This window comes from Numenius arquata, chromosome 3, assembly GCF_964106895.1.
Source record: "Numenius arquata chromosome 3, bNumArq3.hap1.1, whole genome shotgun sequence".
Taxonomy (NCBI): domain Eukaryota; kingdom Metazoa; phylum Chordata; class Aves; order Charadriiformes; family Scolopacidae; genus Numenius; species Numenius arquata.
The window spans coordinates 32,032,956-32,049,996 of NC_133578.1; the positions used below are offsets into that span (position 1 = coordinate 32,032,956).

Here is a 17,041-nt window from a genome sequence, read left to right on the forward strand (position 1 = left end):
TGAGCACTGGCATCCAATTCCTGATTGAGGAATTTACTTCCTACCTTTTTCTGGCAAACATGGTGTAGCTAACATTCTCATGCAGTTGCTACAGCACACATACTCCCCAAAATGTACCGACTTTGTAGTATAATTCAATATTACAGAATTTCTTAAATTCATGGTGTCTTTTTCATCAATACTCCTGGCAGAAGTTTCTGGCTGGTTGGTTGTTCTTTTGGTTGGGTTTGGTTTGATTTTTTAAGCAGATACACCTTCTAGGAGACGAATCAACACAAAACACAGAGAAAGGTACACCCGCATACACAAAAGCAAGGTGGATATAGCCACATTAGCATAAGCAGCAGGCCTCTCAAATCACAAATGCACCTCACATTTTATTTAACCAACTCATTTCTCTTTTTTTTTTTTCCCAAAAAGCTATATGAAAGCACTAAATAAGATCAATACTTTTTGTATCTTACAATCAAAACAGATTAGCAATCCCTCAAAACTTTCTGATGAACTAAAACCATGCTATTCCTACCCATAGTATAATACAAGTCATTAGATCCAAATTACGCTGGGAAGATACCTGCTCAACATAACTTGACAGACTTTGGGTCCATAAAAAAAATCCATGAGCACTATACCTTATCTGATTCTAGACTTATTTGAAAGGTCTACAATTAAGTAGCCAGCTTCATACTGAATAGACATCAAACAGAGATTCTTATTGCCCATTCAGAAGTTGTATCGAAGTTACCAAAACAAACTTGCAGTGAAGAATGATGATTTTGGAGTCCTAATTATCCACCACCCTGCTGCTTCTGTAGTCATTTACACCCATGTAAATCAATACAAGACAAACTTTGTGGTACTCAAACTAAATTTCCACTTTGCATGAATCCCTGAACAAGGTACTGGGCAGCAAATTTGCCCCTCAAAGTAGTACCAAAGCAGCATGACATAGGGCAACAAGGAGGGATGAGATCTAGTAGGATGGAGAACCTCTGGAGCATAATCAGTATGAATATAAGGAATGTTTTCTGTAGCTGTTTTTGCTAGATTATCCAAGAAGTAGCGTGAGTGTCAGTACTCCCCTGAGCATGCAAGTCAGGAGGAGAATCAAACCTTCACAGTATACATTTACAGCTGGAATATTTTTTTTAAATCCTCTCAGTACAGTAGCAAAACAGTAATACTTTGGTGTCAGTTACCATTTCAACTTTGATGCACCTTTAAATAGATATGTCACAATAACATTACCTGGCGCACGCCACCCAAAATAATCCCAAGACTAATTTTGTTGATTTAAGTGGCTCTGGAACAGGAATATTTTATCTCAGTTTGATTCCAGTTAATTATTTAAATTAGGGCCTGTACACAGTCTTAACAGTCCGAGACTTTCAACTTAATAGGTATGTGTTAACAATGAATCAAGACTAAATGAAGTCATTATAATAACCTCAGTAATTTAAACATGTTTCAGGTAGGGGCTCAATAATCACGAAAATTGCAAATTTCTGACATAAGAAGATTGCCCCAGAAGATAGGATACATAAGTAGGCTTCAAAACCAAAAATGTTTAAGATACAGAAAGACTTAAGAACAAAGCTTTGACTGTAAATACACTTGTACACCAATACATACAAAGATATCAGTCTTCAGGACTTGCATTTGGTAAAGACATTTAGCCTTTTGCAGAACTTTTTAATCAAGTCTGAGTAGTTCCTAAACTGTCATGCATGTCAAAACCTCCAAGTCATACTCGCTAAGAGGAAAAAAAAAAAAGCTAGAATACGTATGTAATAAAAAGTTATATTAATCATCATTCCCCATTTCTTAGAAAAATCACCAAGGTATTACCAAAAATTACAACTACCAGGTGCATCCTGGAAAGGAAAAATACACTGATTAGGTTTATGAGCATGATCAGCTAAATGTTTCACCACAGAGGATTATTGCTTCTGCAGTAACTGCCTGCGTTTTCACATCTACTGCAGGGAAGGACAGAAAACAATATATACCATTAACTCGAATAAAACATTTTTGTTACAGATGGAATTGCTCTCAGTACATCTACAAAATGAATAAAATATTATCATAAGAAACAGGATTTGCACCTCTGCACAGATATGAAACCTTACTTTTATTAACAGCAGCTTAACGTATTTGGAAAACAGTAGAAAGCATTCATCCGCTGCTGCTCTACCAGCCAAAGCCATTATTCCAACAGGACATAATTTTTAATCATTATTTATGTACTTCTGCACAATAGTCTTTGCACACATAACATACTTTAAAAACAAAATCAACCAGTATCACCAACTTCATCTCTTATTCCTGACCATAACAGGTCCTATCTTGTCCCTTGAAAACCTATAAAATTACTTCCTGAAAAGACCTGCCACAATTATGTTTGCAGATCACCAGACTCGCTGGTATCCTGTAGAAAGAATATTGTCCCACCAATTTGAAAAAGGTCACCTTTAGGCAACTTCAGTAGAAGACATTCAAATAATCTTGCCTATTATGATCCTGCATGGAAAGATACCCTAAACACAATGCTATTATCCATCCCTACAGACACATTTAATGAGATCACTAGTCACGTGTTACATTATGTACTGTATGGAACCGATTGACAAGGAAACTACTCCAGAGTTAGCAGTCAGCATAACACACAAATTTGCTATAAACTTTAATAGAAACAGTTTTCCCTGGATGTAGGTTGTTGGGGTTTGGGCTTTTTTTGAAAGTACTAACTAAAGTTTACACAAGTCAGTGTTAGGGCTCCCATTGATTAAGAGACTTTTAGCCAGGCCCCAAGCTCTCCTTGAGCCCAAGTTAACTTAAATAACTTTTTACTTGAGTGCAAAGATGGCTGGAAATCGGAATTATTGTATTTTGTGGCAAATCCAACCATCAGAAACAAGGTCTAAATTAAACACCAAAAATTCCAAGAAATTGAATGGAAAGAAACCTTCACCTATTATTCAAAGGTTGAATTGGCCACAAGGTATATATTAAAATGCTCAGCAACAAGTGTTAAGTGACTGAGCCTGCACAAGAGAAATATCTTTGTAAAAAGCTTTTCTAGCAAAACTTCGATCCCTGAAAGGCACAAGCAGCTTCACAGAACCTATATGCCTAAATCCTCCACCTGAATCCCATTTTATACAATTAAGTCTTCAGTGCACTGTGGTCTGCATTGCTACAGATTATTATTATTGATAGCTTGACACAAAAAAAATCCACAGGACCTAAATCCTTCTCACTACAATGTTGTCATCCAAGACACAGCTATAGTGGATCTACCAATGTTGCTTTGTTGTCAGGGAAGAAGTGAACATTTCAGAAGGTTGCCCTCCATGAGAAAGTAGCTTAGTGATAAATGCAACAGTTCCATAGAAAAACTGTCCATCTGCAGTGATAATAACTACTGGATACAATTCATTTGACAAAAGTAAGTGCACAACCAGTACAGGTTCTGTTCAAACCTGTCTTAAGTAGATGATTATGAAAAAACAGTAGTGTTTGAATACAGGTGCAGTGTTATGAAAATATTATAAAGACTACAAACAGCCATGCCACAGCAATCCAACAAATATATCCAAAATGCTTCTCTTGTGTAGAGCTGCCAAAAAAAAAAATTCTAAATAACTGAGTAGATTCTTTTCATTTCTAAGAAATTTTTACACTAGTAATAATGGAAAACAGTCTTCTGTGTCTCTTAACAGTGTATTTAAGAAAAACTTAACAAATAGATACTGGGTTAGCTAAAGGTCAATCTAAGCTGGTATCCCAGCTACAGCATGGGAGAGACATATAAGAAGCAGGAAAATACAAAGTGATCAATCCACTGCTGTAGCTTCCCAGTGTTCAATCACTTGTAGTTTAGGGACTTTCTAAGCCAGATGCTTTTGGTGGATTGTGAAGGTCTCCTCCAGTCATTTTGAATCAGCTTGAAGCCATTTACATTTCTGATTGCCACAGCTTTCTGTGGCTGTTAAGTGCATGATTTAATCACATGCCGTGTCAGAAAATACTTTCATTTATTTTAAACCTGCTGCTATATAACTATCACTGGGTTTCCCCTACTTCATGTTCTGTGAAAGAAAGTGAGTGAGTATTAGCTCCCTGTTTCTCTCTCCACAGTGTTTGGGAATTCACACACATTAAAATGTCACTCATCAGTTACCTTTTTCCAGACCAATCTGATGAGTATCTCATTTTGTGTCAGTCTTTCTGTGGCTAGGCATGTCATTCTTGCCCTTCTCTATACCTTTTTAGGCTCCATTGTATTCTTTAATGTATTCTCTACCTAAATACTTTCCTCTTTTTCTATGGTGCTTATGAATATGCCAAAGAATATGGTTGTGGTAAAATCACCATTGGGCTATCAACTAATTAATCAGCTTTAATGAATCTCATGTAGTCATATTTTAGATTATTAAGTACCAAGTATCTAAATGTAGACTTACACAGCAAAAAGCTAAATAAGAGTTACAGTTCTGATACTGTCTTCTGAAAAAAAGTCTCAAAGTCATATTGCATAGACAGATGTATCATGTATTTAAAACACTTAAATTCTGTCACCACACTTCAGAACACAAGCTGAAAGAAACTAAGCCTCATTCTTTTTTATTGTAGCTTTGTTTTTTTAAAAGCGAAAAATGTCACTACGATAAATACAACTTCTTGAAACAAGACAGCTGGCTATCTTGATACACTTCCATTGATGAATTCAACTGCAAAACCCTAATCTCCTAGCAGTTCCTAGGCTAGTAGTATATGACAGGCAAGGACAACTCAACTAGCTTTTAAAGAAAAAAAAAAAAAATCTGTGCATGAAACAGAACCAAATAGTCTTGGGAAGAACCTTAGTGAAATGTCTCATAGCTCTACTGTGACTGAAGTTAAAGTCTGACTACAGTTCCTACTTCAAGTTCACTTTATGGGCATAGACTGCTGTTACTAACATAATCCAGAGCTGTGTTATCTGCTACAGTATCCTAACACAAAGATCCAGGCAGAAAAAACAAACAAACAAAAAAACAAAAAAAAACCAAAAAATAAAACCAAACAACAAACAAAACAAAACCCAAAAAAAACCCCACGAAACAGAAAAGCCCAAATACATGGTCCAAAAAGTTTCTATTGCATGCAAACAAAGCAGAGAGAGAAGCCTGACAAGAACTGCCAGTGAAATATTTCAGTAAAAAGTAGGCATTACGTAACAAATTACACAGTCTTCCTACCCGTTTATGAAAATGCTTGTACATGGCAATGTCAGAAGGAACATGCCAGAAGGAAAACAACATCAGTCAACCCTGTTTAGAACCCCAGACAGGAAGGCTTGCAAAGCATTACATTTAAAGAAAGAATGCTTCGAGCACTGTCTTCCGGTCTCCTGTCCTGAAAGAGGTTGCAATTAACATTTTATTTGCAAACAATTGGCCCTGGACTATGCACAGGGGAAAAAAAAAAAAAGGAAACACTTGGCAAATAATTTAGCCAATGTATGGTCCCTCTTTAAGCTTCTTTGAAAATGGGTCAAGTTCTCTGCTTTCTTGCCGTTTCTCTAATTTTGTCTCCCAACCATTACACTCTGCTGACATCTGCTCCTCATGGCAAAAATCCTCTCTTGCTCCAGTTTGATAGTAAGACCATTTACCTCCTCCTTGCATTAACAAAAAAAACAAACCCCAAACAACCCTGACAACTAATGCACATGTATTAGGGAAATTTCCTAAAGCGCAAGACCAGCTACAACTATTTCTCATTAATGCTATTTCAGATTTACCTCAATCTACAAAGCTGTGAACATTAGCAAAGCAAAATGGGAATAAAAATATTCCAGCTACATTTTGTTCTTTTTATATAAATGAGTTCTCTTGTTTCTGAAGCCAAATATAGAGCACATGAATGCACTGAGGATTATCTAGAAGGGTTCATATTTTACTTGCAGTATATGCCAAATGTAATTTGCTGCGGGAAAGGTTTTTTTAAGCAAGTCCCTGTTCAGTCCTTTATACTTCACAGTTATACTGTGGATGCCAAAACAGTCCAATGTAAGCAAGTCTGGCTTCCACTGGAATTGCGCTCTCAGATGCTAACCTTGAAACTTGCAGAGTTCTAAAAGGTAGCTTAGGAAAAAATGCTGTTAAAAAAATACTTTGATCATCTAAATCCACAGAATTTTAACTTTTTGCTTAATTCAGCGAGACCACTCATACTTAAAGTACACCTTCAAGTAATGGGGAGAGAAATGGAAAAACAGGGAAAGAGCGTTTGACTCCTGCAGAATAAGAGCTTTCCCTTACTGTACAACTTCCTTTGCTTTCTTAAACCCCCCGTTTCAGCTCGTAACATCAGCTTAAAGAAAGAGATGGAATACTATTCTGACTATAGATTTATATGAACATATAGATGTTTCAGAGTGAAATAAATATAATAGAACATTGTAAAATTCATTCCCCCACAAAACGTACAAAGTTTAAACAGAACTCCTGCATGTTAAACTCCTGAAAAAATAGAAAAGGTACAAGAAGTTGGGGTTTTTTATCTTAATTCCATCTAAAATTTGCACTTAACACCTGACAATTTCCTAGGACATCAGAAATTCCTGAAAGATGCAGACAGATAAATCATGTAATTCCTACCCCAAGTTAAAAGTCTTTCCCATTCACTGGTATAATGCCAAAGGAAAGCTGAGATTCAAAACACTTTATACACCATTGAGGCAACCTTGTGGGGAAATAAATGCAATGCTCTGTATGGGGTCCCAACAGTATGCTTTAGAGATGCAAAGCCTGCAAATTCTCAAGTTCAGATACCCACTATCAGACACAAACATGTTACCTAATTGAATTCATCAGCTTAACAACTAAATTTAAGATTAATTATGGTATTTTTTCATTCCATTTCTATCATAAGACTATTCCAGACCCTTACAGTGATTGGAATAATTTTCTAGTTTCCAGACTGGATCTTTGCATAGGTATCCTTTGTTCTAAAGGTAATGCTGTCCTAGAAATCAAATTTTCCCTCACACAGTATTCAATCCATTGACCTTACCAGCCCAGCCTCCTTCTTTGCACCTGCTCCAGTTTGAATGCACCATTTCTAAGCACAGGACACTGAATTTCCCCACTGTTTCAGACGAGGTTTTAACAGTTCTTTATATAACAACATTCATACTTTCTTATCACTATCAGAAATCTCTCTGCTGATACATCCTGAGATGGTGTTTATCTCAAGAAATTTCCTCCAGTTGAAAGACAGATCATTATCACCCTCAGTGGTATTGCTAAATATCAATCTGTAGTGAAAATGCTACCCAGCCATTAAAACTTATCTACCACTTGTGACATTAAAGTATATCTACCACACAGAACTGGTATAGTCTGTAAAAACAATGATATGTTCTTTAATTTAAATCCAAGCCTGTGTATTTTCAATTTTTGAAACCTTTACACAATTCCCAGGAGAAAATACTATTTCCATACCAGAACATTTACAGAATTTTAGTCCCGATTCAGGCAAGCATTTATGTAACTTCAGATTGGAAGCATTCCCATCACACTCAGTGAACGCCTTTAGAAGATGAAACTCATACTTCAATGCTTTGTTGGACTTAATGAGTTAATATTTCAAGGTGGAACTTTCAAAGGGTCCTCGAGGCTCTTTTGCACTTAACTACCTCGGTCTCCTCTGAATATTAAAGCTTTAAAATGCAAAAAGCAAGTATTTTGTTTATCCATTCCTCCTTTGGATGGATATACTAAGCTATAAGAGCTAAGCATGAGTTCTTTGCTTCTTGCCTTGAGCTAGAGCTCTGCCCAGTGCCTTCACACATTTACAGAAGTGAAGTCTCTTTTTCCACTGCTCTCCTAATGCCTTCCAAGTGCAAATCACTACAAGAGAATCACGTGTGACCATATGCTAAATTAAGTTTGCCCAGGAGACTTCATTCATCGTCTCCCCAGAAACTAGCAATTTAGCCTACGTACTTGCAAGGAGACACCATTTAATTCGAAACCACATCGTTTAGTCTTAAAAAATTAAACTGGAAAAAAACCCAGATAGGCACAATCATAAAGCCATTTTCCTTACCAGATTATAACAAAGACATTTTTTTTAAGACGACACTCGACCTGTTAATTTCACATAAAGGGTGTTAAACACACGGTGCTGCTCCGTAGCAATCTGTACTACAGTAAGTCTCCAATCACGCCTTCTGTTAATTTGTGACACTGCATATTTTGTTCCTCAAGACCAAAGAAAATCATCGCTGTAGAAGCTATTTATTCTGCCTCCAGGTGCCTCATAAATATTAAACACGAAGAGATACGAGCTGGTCCACAAAAACTTTTCAACTCCTTGGGAAGCTGCCCCGCTGCGAAATTCACGGGGCAGGCAGGAGTGCGGCCGGCGCCCCGACACCGTTCCCCCCACCACCGACCAGCTCCGGACCCCACTCCCCCGGGACACCCGAGGCCATCCCCTCCCGCAGCCGCTCGGTGAGGGGTCGCGCCTTCCCACGAAGGGTTCCGGGGGGCCGGCAGCACCGGAGGGAGGCTTCAGCCCGGGCAACCCAGCGGCGGCGGGACCCCGCGGAAACTTCCCGCCCGTACCTTGATGATGCTGCTCCTCCGCGGGGTGGCCTTGGCCGCCTCCAGCAGGCAGACGTCGGGGTCGGGGGCTGCCGCCGGTACCAGGCTGCCGCCGGGGAAACGCTCGGCGGCACCGACGGCCGAGACGCCGCTGCGGCGCTCCCGCCTCCTGCCCGCCGCCGGGGCGTCCAGCGAAGCCGGTTCGGGCTCCTCCTCGGTACGGTGAACAGCGTCGTGAGGGGCACGGCCCGTCGTCGGCTGCTCCCTGCTGCCGGCAGCCTCTGCCATCGCCCCGCCGAGCGGTGTCAACTTCTCCGGGGCGCCGAGAGGGCAGGAGGGGGGACACACGGACAGCGTCCCGCGGCGCTCCCCTCACGGCACGGCGGCGGCAGAGCCAACTTTCCCCGGAGGAACCATCCCCGTCCCCGCAGCTGAGGGTGCCGGCGCGGGACTCGGCAGCCCCCCGCGGTGCCGGAGGGACGGCGCAAAGTGCCGGGGAGGGTGGGGGGAAACGGGGCGGGCGCGGCCGCGGGGAAGCGCCGTGTGCGGGGCGGCGCAGGCAGGAAGCGCCGCCGCGGCACCGCTCTGTTGTGACAGGAGCCCGGGCGTGTTTTGACAGGCGGCGTTGACGGACGGGGCGCCGGGCCACTCAGGGCGGTGGCGGCCCGCTGGGTGCGCCGCGGCGCCCAATAGGCTTGGCGAGGGGGCGTGTCCGCGGGACGCCTGGATGGGCGTTCTGGGCGAGTGCGCGGCGGCGAGCGTCCGAGGGGCAGGTAGGGCTGTGTGTGAGCGAGAGAGCCCGTGGGGCGATAGAAAACCTGGTCGCACCCACCGCAGCTCCGAGCTGAAAGGGCGAAAAGGAAGCGTTCTAGGCGGCTGTCCCGGGTGTCCGTTCGGAGCGCGGCCGGGGAGAGGCAGGGACGCGCGCCGTTAGCCAGGGAGCGCTGCCGCCGCCAGCCGCAGGGCTGGGGGCGTGAAGGGGGAGCGCCGCTCTCAGGCACTGGTTGCCGAGGGCGGGCCAGCCCTCGCAGGAGCGGCTGCGAAGCGTGAGGGGGGGTGTGGAGGGGGGGTGTGTTTCTCGAAAGACTCACGTTGGTACCCTCCATCGCCTGAAAATGAGCACAAAACACGCCAGGTCATGCGGGGCTGCCACTCGGCTGCCTTCTCCCCTCAGCTCGCTCCCGTGAGGCCGCCGGCGCGGGGCAGGGTCCCGCACCCGCCGCGCCCCTCACAGCCCCGGGGCTCGCGGGGCCGAGGGCGCGCGGCGCCCGCCGTTGCAGGGCCAACACCGCCCCCTGGCGGCGCGGAGCGGCGGCCGGTTCCCGCGCCCGGCTCCCGCAGCCTCCCCGGCACCAAGTACCCAACCCGGGCGGAGCCGAGGTGCAGCGCCTCGACGCGGAGTTGGAGGAGAGGAGCCACGCCGGAAAGGTTATCCCCTGGCAGCCAGGCCAAGAGTCGTGGTCTGCCGTGAAGGGTTAGTGCGAGGGTGGTGCTGGCCTTCGCGGTTCTTCAGGTGGTGTTTAGTTATCATGAGATGATCGACATGAGACCCCGGGAAAGACAGGGTAAAGGGGAGTGCAGCCAGGGTGAAAGCATAGGAAAGAGGAAGGTAGGCAAGAAAGGTGAGAAAGGGAGGCCTACAAGAAAGCTAGAGAGAGACTTTTTACAAGGGCATGTGGTGATAGGACGAGGGGTTACGGCTTCAAACTGGAAGAAGGGAGATTTAGATTGGATATCAGGAAGAAATTTTTCGCTATGAGAGCGGTGAGACACTGGAACAGGTTGCCCAGAGAAGCTGTGGATGCCCCATCCCTGGAAGTGTTCAAGGCCAGGCTGGATGGGGCTTTGAGCAACCTGGTCTAGTGGGAGGTGTCCCTGCCCATGGCAGGGGGGTTGGAACTCAATGATCTTTAAGGTCCCTTCAAACCTAAACCATTCTATGATACAGAAGGATGAAAAATAGGAGGAGTAGGGCTGGGCAAGCTGATAGTCACTGGAAATGTAAGACTATTCAAAATTACAGCTACTGGCTTTAAAGGCAATAAAACTTAGTGGAAAAATTAATTTCTCTCTGGTTTCTAAAGTAATTTCCTAATGAATGTGTTGGGCATCTGTCGGCAATCAATGATTAAGCAGGAAAGAGTAAGAGGTAACCTCCTTGCCCCAGCCAGTCATTAGCTGCTAACAAATGCCTAGCTACAGGACATAATTGATATTTAAGGGATGTGAAATTGCTCTCTCTGTAGATATACAATATATAATATTTATAATTCCACGCAAAACCCCATAACTTCTGTCAAGGTTACCAAGGCATTTATCATGTTCAACACAAAGAAATGCTAATTGAGGGACAAATCTAAATACCACTGAACTTTTTTTCACGAGCTTCAATCTAAATTTTATGTAAAAAATATGTCATAATACATATATATAACAATTATTTGTTTGGGTTTTTTTTTTTTTTCAGTGAGAAAAGCCACAATATAAGTAACCCTAAAAGATGATACAAAATATTCATATTGAATAAACATTTATCTTAAAAAATACTGGAGATAAAAGACTGGTAAGGGAGTGGAGGACTCAACCCTAGCCTGCATTGTACAAGAGAGAGAACATGATACCAAGTTGTTGCAACAAATAGGGGGAAAAAAGAAAGAACTAATAAAAGCTTATTGTTACATATCCACATACCATCACACTGACTGACCTAAGACGACAATTAAAAAGACAATTACTATGCAGGATGTTACCAGAGAGAATTATTACTTCATGTAGAAATATGTTGCAGATTTTTAATGCATTTTGGAAAATCATACGAAGTTTAAATCACCAGTTTAATTATTTGGGAACAGCAAAGTACTCTCTTAGCTGGAATCTACTGCATCTACCAGAAACTGTTTGCAGCATGTTGCACAGACAGATGCATATAACATATTAAAGAACTTTATCCTTTGTAGGATATGCCTCACACATTCCAAATTAGAGAGATATTTGTTGTCAAATACATTTATCTTCTGAGATTAAAAGTTTAAAATCATTTAATTCTCACTTTCAATTACAACCTTTGACATCTGAAGTCTGTAACTGAAAAGGGTCTACAGGGAACATATAGATTTTAAGTTTCATAAACATCAAGCCTCCAGCATATTCTTTTTGTCCACAACATGCAGAGGTTTTAGAATTATGTATGGTACAGCTAAGAGAGGGTTTAGTTAAACTTCTCCCCAAAAGAGAAGAAAAGGTTGACTATTTTTCAGTGCTTTATTTCTGACTGCGCAACTCTGGATGATTCTGAGGAATCTGTCATCTATCTGCTTCTGTTTGTAAACGTGAAGAACCATGAACAATGACAGAAAAGAGCAAATGGTTTTGATACTTTTCAATATCTAATTTAAAAAAAGAGTTAACAAAAGGAAGCTTTACCCTAAAAGTACCTGCATATAAAGTAAAAACAAATCAAGATTGCTTGGTGATAACTATTTTACAGGTTACCATATTCAGTTTTAAGATGATCTGATGCAGCCCACTGTGCAAAGACACTGCAGTGTTGTCTACAATTACCCGAGGTAAGGACAGATTTCAAGAACAGTCAAAGAATTCACTCAAGCTAAGAAAGGCGAGATGATAGATAAAAAAATCTATTTTATTTTCCTGAACACATGAATCAGCAAGTGCCTACGGTATCTATTTTAATGTGGTTTTTTGTACACTCAACTTACCCCATCCTCGAGGCACACAACTGTTCCTTAGTGGGCATATTTTGTATTATAAAACAGAAAAATACAGTCATCTTGGAGCAGTGCAGGAGTTCAGCTTACATAAGCAAGTAGTTTCCACATAGATAGTGCATTTTGGGAAGCTCTTAAAATTAAGTGTTCTGCTGGGAGCTGAAAGTGGTGCTCCTGTACCAACTGACCACGGCTGATGAAGTGTGAAAACCGACACTTTTCCTGCATCAGGAACATCTAATTTGCAAGACCGGGCAAGAGTAAGTTGTAATTTCTTTAAGTATGCATTCACAAGGATAGCAAATCATAATTCATTTTAGAATTGATGAGACATATAAAGCTATTGATGAGAAAATTTATTGCTAGATAATTCTTAAAGTAGTGATTTTTTTAAGATTCAGTGGTTATTGTGTCTGTGCTGTTATATCACTAATACGATATAAACCAAAAAGCATATTAATGATATAATTTATTTATACAATGTTGTACTTGTTATTAAGCTTCACTCAGGTTTTGTCAAGACAACCCCAAGTCATATTTTGCCAAAAAACTATTATTAAGTTTTAGGCTGGGAAAAAAAAGCAAACTCGAGTAGAAAGCAAACATAGTCAAAAGGTCATAATCTTTAATTTAAAACATTATGTGTATATTTTTAAATTTTTTTAAATTTAAAAAAATATTTACACTATTTGATTCAATGCCCCCTAATTTATTTGTTAATTCTTGTTTTGTCTTGACTCCTACTTCGTTGAAAAAGCCTCAGTATACTTGTGCATCTTATTTTATTTTCTAGGTAGTATAAATGTTGTGTCTTCTCTAACTTAGCAAGAAGTACTTTTGTGATACGCCTCTATCTTAATGATGTTTTTGTTCCAGCTGAAGTCACTGATGAATTCTTTTCACTGTCTCATCGTACTTTCAGGCTAATCCAGTGTTTTTAATAATTGGAATACTGCAGTTATGGAAGATTCCTGCCAATTCTTAGCTCCAAGGAATAATCCTTTATTTTAGCAATATTGTTTGCCCAAACAGCCCAATTAAGTATGAGAAAGGGTAAAATCAGGACCTCAGTTAGGTCATCCTATTTTGGAGCCACTGCTGTCTATATAGACACAGGCCCAAGCCCTTGGGGTGGAATGTATTGATTTCTATATGGAGATCAGCGCACATGAAAAGATCATTAGCACTGCAAAGAGCCACCCAAAAGTTAGCAAACAGCAAATTAAGGTTAGTGGTCCTGGCGCAGTTTAATATCTTTTGGTGGGAAGGTTGCAATCATGTAAAATGCTATAGGACTGCAGCTCCTCGCACTGCATGGGATAATCCCTGTGAATGACACTGCTTTCCTTACCTTGAGCCCTATCCCAGTTCTTCTCACCTTCCTTCAGACACAACATTTTACTGTCACCCACCTCCTTGTCCTCCAAGTTGTAGCAAGGTGTTCTGGCACTCAGTGCCTCTTCTTCTCTCTCCTTCCCCTACCTGGATCCTCCTAATTGCTGCTACCATCTTTTGCTCATTAACTGCCATGGACTACTCAGCACAGGAGACCTGAGAGTACTACTCAGCACTGTTGCCAGAATGGTTGTGGTACGTTTTGGCACCATTGAGGGCACTTCTTTCATTGCTCCTGTCATGGACTTGCTTTTCCAATTTTCTCCCTCTCCTGCAGACTCAGTTCTTACCACTGTGTGTTCAACCAACGTAGCTTGTACTTTCATCTCTGCAGTTGGTATTTTACAGTTGCAATTCTCCTTTTCACCATTAAATTCCAGATTCATTTCAATCAACTGACACGGAAAGTAAATCAAAATATAATGCATAGAATGAGACCAAGCATAAACTTTTCTTCCTGTACTCAGCTGCATTCATCCCATTTCAGTTCTCTTTTGACTCCTATTAGGTACTTAACTCATGTAAAGGAGGAAGGAAAACACTGGAAAAGACAACACTTCTTGAAATGTTTGATATCTTCATAACCATCCTGAATTGATGCCGGTTTGGGCGGCAACTACAGAAGTTCTTCATTTGCAGGAGAAAGGTAGATGGTAGGTTGGCATATATTCCATTCTGTACAGTTCTATATAGTATAGTGCAGGAAAGACAAGACAAAATGAAGTAAAGGTTAATTATTTTACTGCTATGTTCAACTATCCAGAATAGTGTTTCTAAGCAGTAGCAATTACACTATATTATAATTTTTCTTCGCTTTTACATGTAGAAGTTTTGAGTAGCATATAGTAGAACAAAAGCAACAGAAGTGTGTAGGGATATGTGTAAGTATTCCCCCATAAACGAGGTACCTGCTAAAACAGAAGTAGCCGTTTTATCTGAATCTGAAGAAATTGCATGTAAGGAGTAAATTACCACACCACAAAAAAAGAAAAAAAAAAAAATTGTGATGGGCAAAAATAAAATGCCTTGGCCCTTTCACTGTATTTGTGTGACATTCTACTTCAAATCACTAAAGTCAACAGAGAGAAAAGCTCCTGGCCTTTTGAACCACTGGATCTAAAACACCATAAAGAAAAAATAGAATAGAATAGAATAAATAGAATATTAGAATAGGAAATTACAACATGACTCTTAAAAATTTCCCCAAGTATGTGGAATAGATTAACAACATCCTATCTACAGTGAGATTCTTCTTTACTTCTTTTTTTTTTTATTATTTTGGAATCTATACCTACATATAATGACATTTGAAGAATCAAGTTGTAAAAGGTGGGATTAGAACCCAGAGCCATTTTGTCTGATGTCAGTCAAATTAATTGCAAAAGGAAGAACCTCTTTATCTTTTAAGAAGACCTCTTTAACATCATGGCAGCATATAGGTGTTATTAAATTGCACTTATATCCATGTAGCTTTACACTTCCAGAGCAAGCAAAGCCTGATACTTTATCTTTCTTGCAAGTATTTTTTTCCCCAGTTGTTTCATAATACATGTCAATTGCCTATAGTCTTTTCTACTAATTTATTTCTGTCTGCAGAATTTTATATTACGTTCAGTGAAACATGTACAATATAATATTATGACAACTGCAAAAGAATGTTAAAAAACTAAAATTTATCAAAGCCAAGATAAGCATTAAATTTTTGTTTGACTAAAAGAACCACAGTAGGGAAAAAATGAGAGGAAAAGCCACTCAAGGCTGTCACACTAAGGTAAAATAAATGAGGAGTCTGATAATTTTCTCTTCACCCACCTAACTGATGATCTATTAATATTTCCCTGTGACACGTATCTATGGTGTTTTGTTGGAGGATTATGCTTTTATAATACATAAAGGAATCAGATTTCTGAGTAGACCTAGTTAGTATTTCCTATTAATAACCACATTATCAGATTTAACAAAGGATATAAGGAAAGGATATAACAAATATAATACTTCCATTTGCTAGGGACATTTAATAAAGAACTGATAAGTTGACAGTTTTACTCAGGTGCAAATACAGATGCTACTACATTTTTAAGTGCTTTCCCAGATCTGGGACTTTTAACAGCATCTTCCATATTTTAATTATGACAAGTTCCACTAGCAATGGAACTTTTATGCAGCAGTTTCCAGTAAGTTTTTCCCCCTTGAGAACATGTAAAATAAAACGCACACAAACGCCTTTGTAAATAAAGCTCATATACTCTGAACTCTGAAATGAGACAGAAAACAAGCCAGCCTTACATAGTGACTTCATTCCAATAATCTAATACTGACCATTACTTTTGAAAAATAAGGCATTTTTAAACTAAGCTATAAAATCTAAGTATGTCTTCAAATTTGAAAGAAATCACTCATTGCCCTGATACATTTTGAGCTAGAAATAATCCATAATAATGTTAGTATTCTGTGAGGATGGACTGAATGAGGATGCTTTTATTATGTAGTAAATCTACCACTCTGGGAAAATAGTATCGGAAGAATAGTCCAGTATACTGACCATCCAACTCTCCTGTTCTTCTGGGTCATCCATTGCTGACGGTGGGGAAAATGTGGAACAGGAAACAAATGAGGAACTCAGATTGGGGTAGAGCAGCTCAGCTTGATGGAGCCATAGGAAAGTGTGTGGGAATCCCACTCACCCACCCCAGTACCCAGCCCTCAGAACCCTCCAGAGGCCAACAGAGCCCCCAAGTACCTGCAGTCTTCCTAATAGAATCATAGAATCATAGAATCATAGAATGGCTAGAGTTGGAAAGGACCTTAAAGATCATCTAGTTCCAACCCCCCTGCCATGGGCAGGGACACCTCTCACTAGAGCAGGTTGCTTAAAGCCCCATCCAGCCTGGCCTTGAACACTTCCAGGGATGGGGCATCCACAACTTCCCTGGGCAACCTGTTCCAGTGCCTCACCACCCTCACTGTAAAGAATTTCTTCCTTATATCTAATCTAAATCTCTTCTCTTCCAATTTAAAACCATTGCCCCTTGTCCTGTCACCACTCTTCCTGACAAAGAGTCCCTCTTCAGCTCTTCTGTAGGCTCCCTTCAGGTATTGATAGGCTGTTATAAGGTCTCCCCGGAGCCTTCTCTTCTCCAGGCTGAACAACCCCAGCTCTCTCAGTCTGTCTTCATAGGAGAGGTGCTCCATCCCTCTGATCATCCTCGTGGCCCTCCGCTGGACCCGTTCCAACAGCTACCCCGTACCTCTCCAGTGAAGCCAGTACCCCTTAAAGCTCCTATATACTCTCCCAGTGCCCCCAGCACCTTTCAGAGC

The 17,041-nt window shown here is 40.8% G+C and overlaps 1 protein-coding gene across 1 annotated transcript in view; it reads right to left on the minus strand.

The window, feature by feature from the left end:
- PLCL1 (phospholipase C like 1 (inactive)) overlaps nucleotides 1-8,888 on the minus strand; it is a 208,774-nt gene extending 199,886 nt beyond the window's left edge. Inside the window, exon 1 of the mRNA XM_074145356.1 lies at nucleotides 8,622-8,888. Coding sequence (XP_074001457.1) covers nucleotides 8,622-8,888 — 267 coding nt within the window. The remainder of the gene's footprint in view (nucleotides 1-8,621) is intronic.
- Between the last annotated feature and the right edge of the window lie 8,153 nt (nucleotides 8,889-17,041).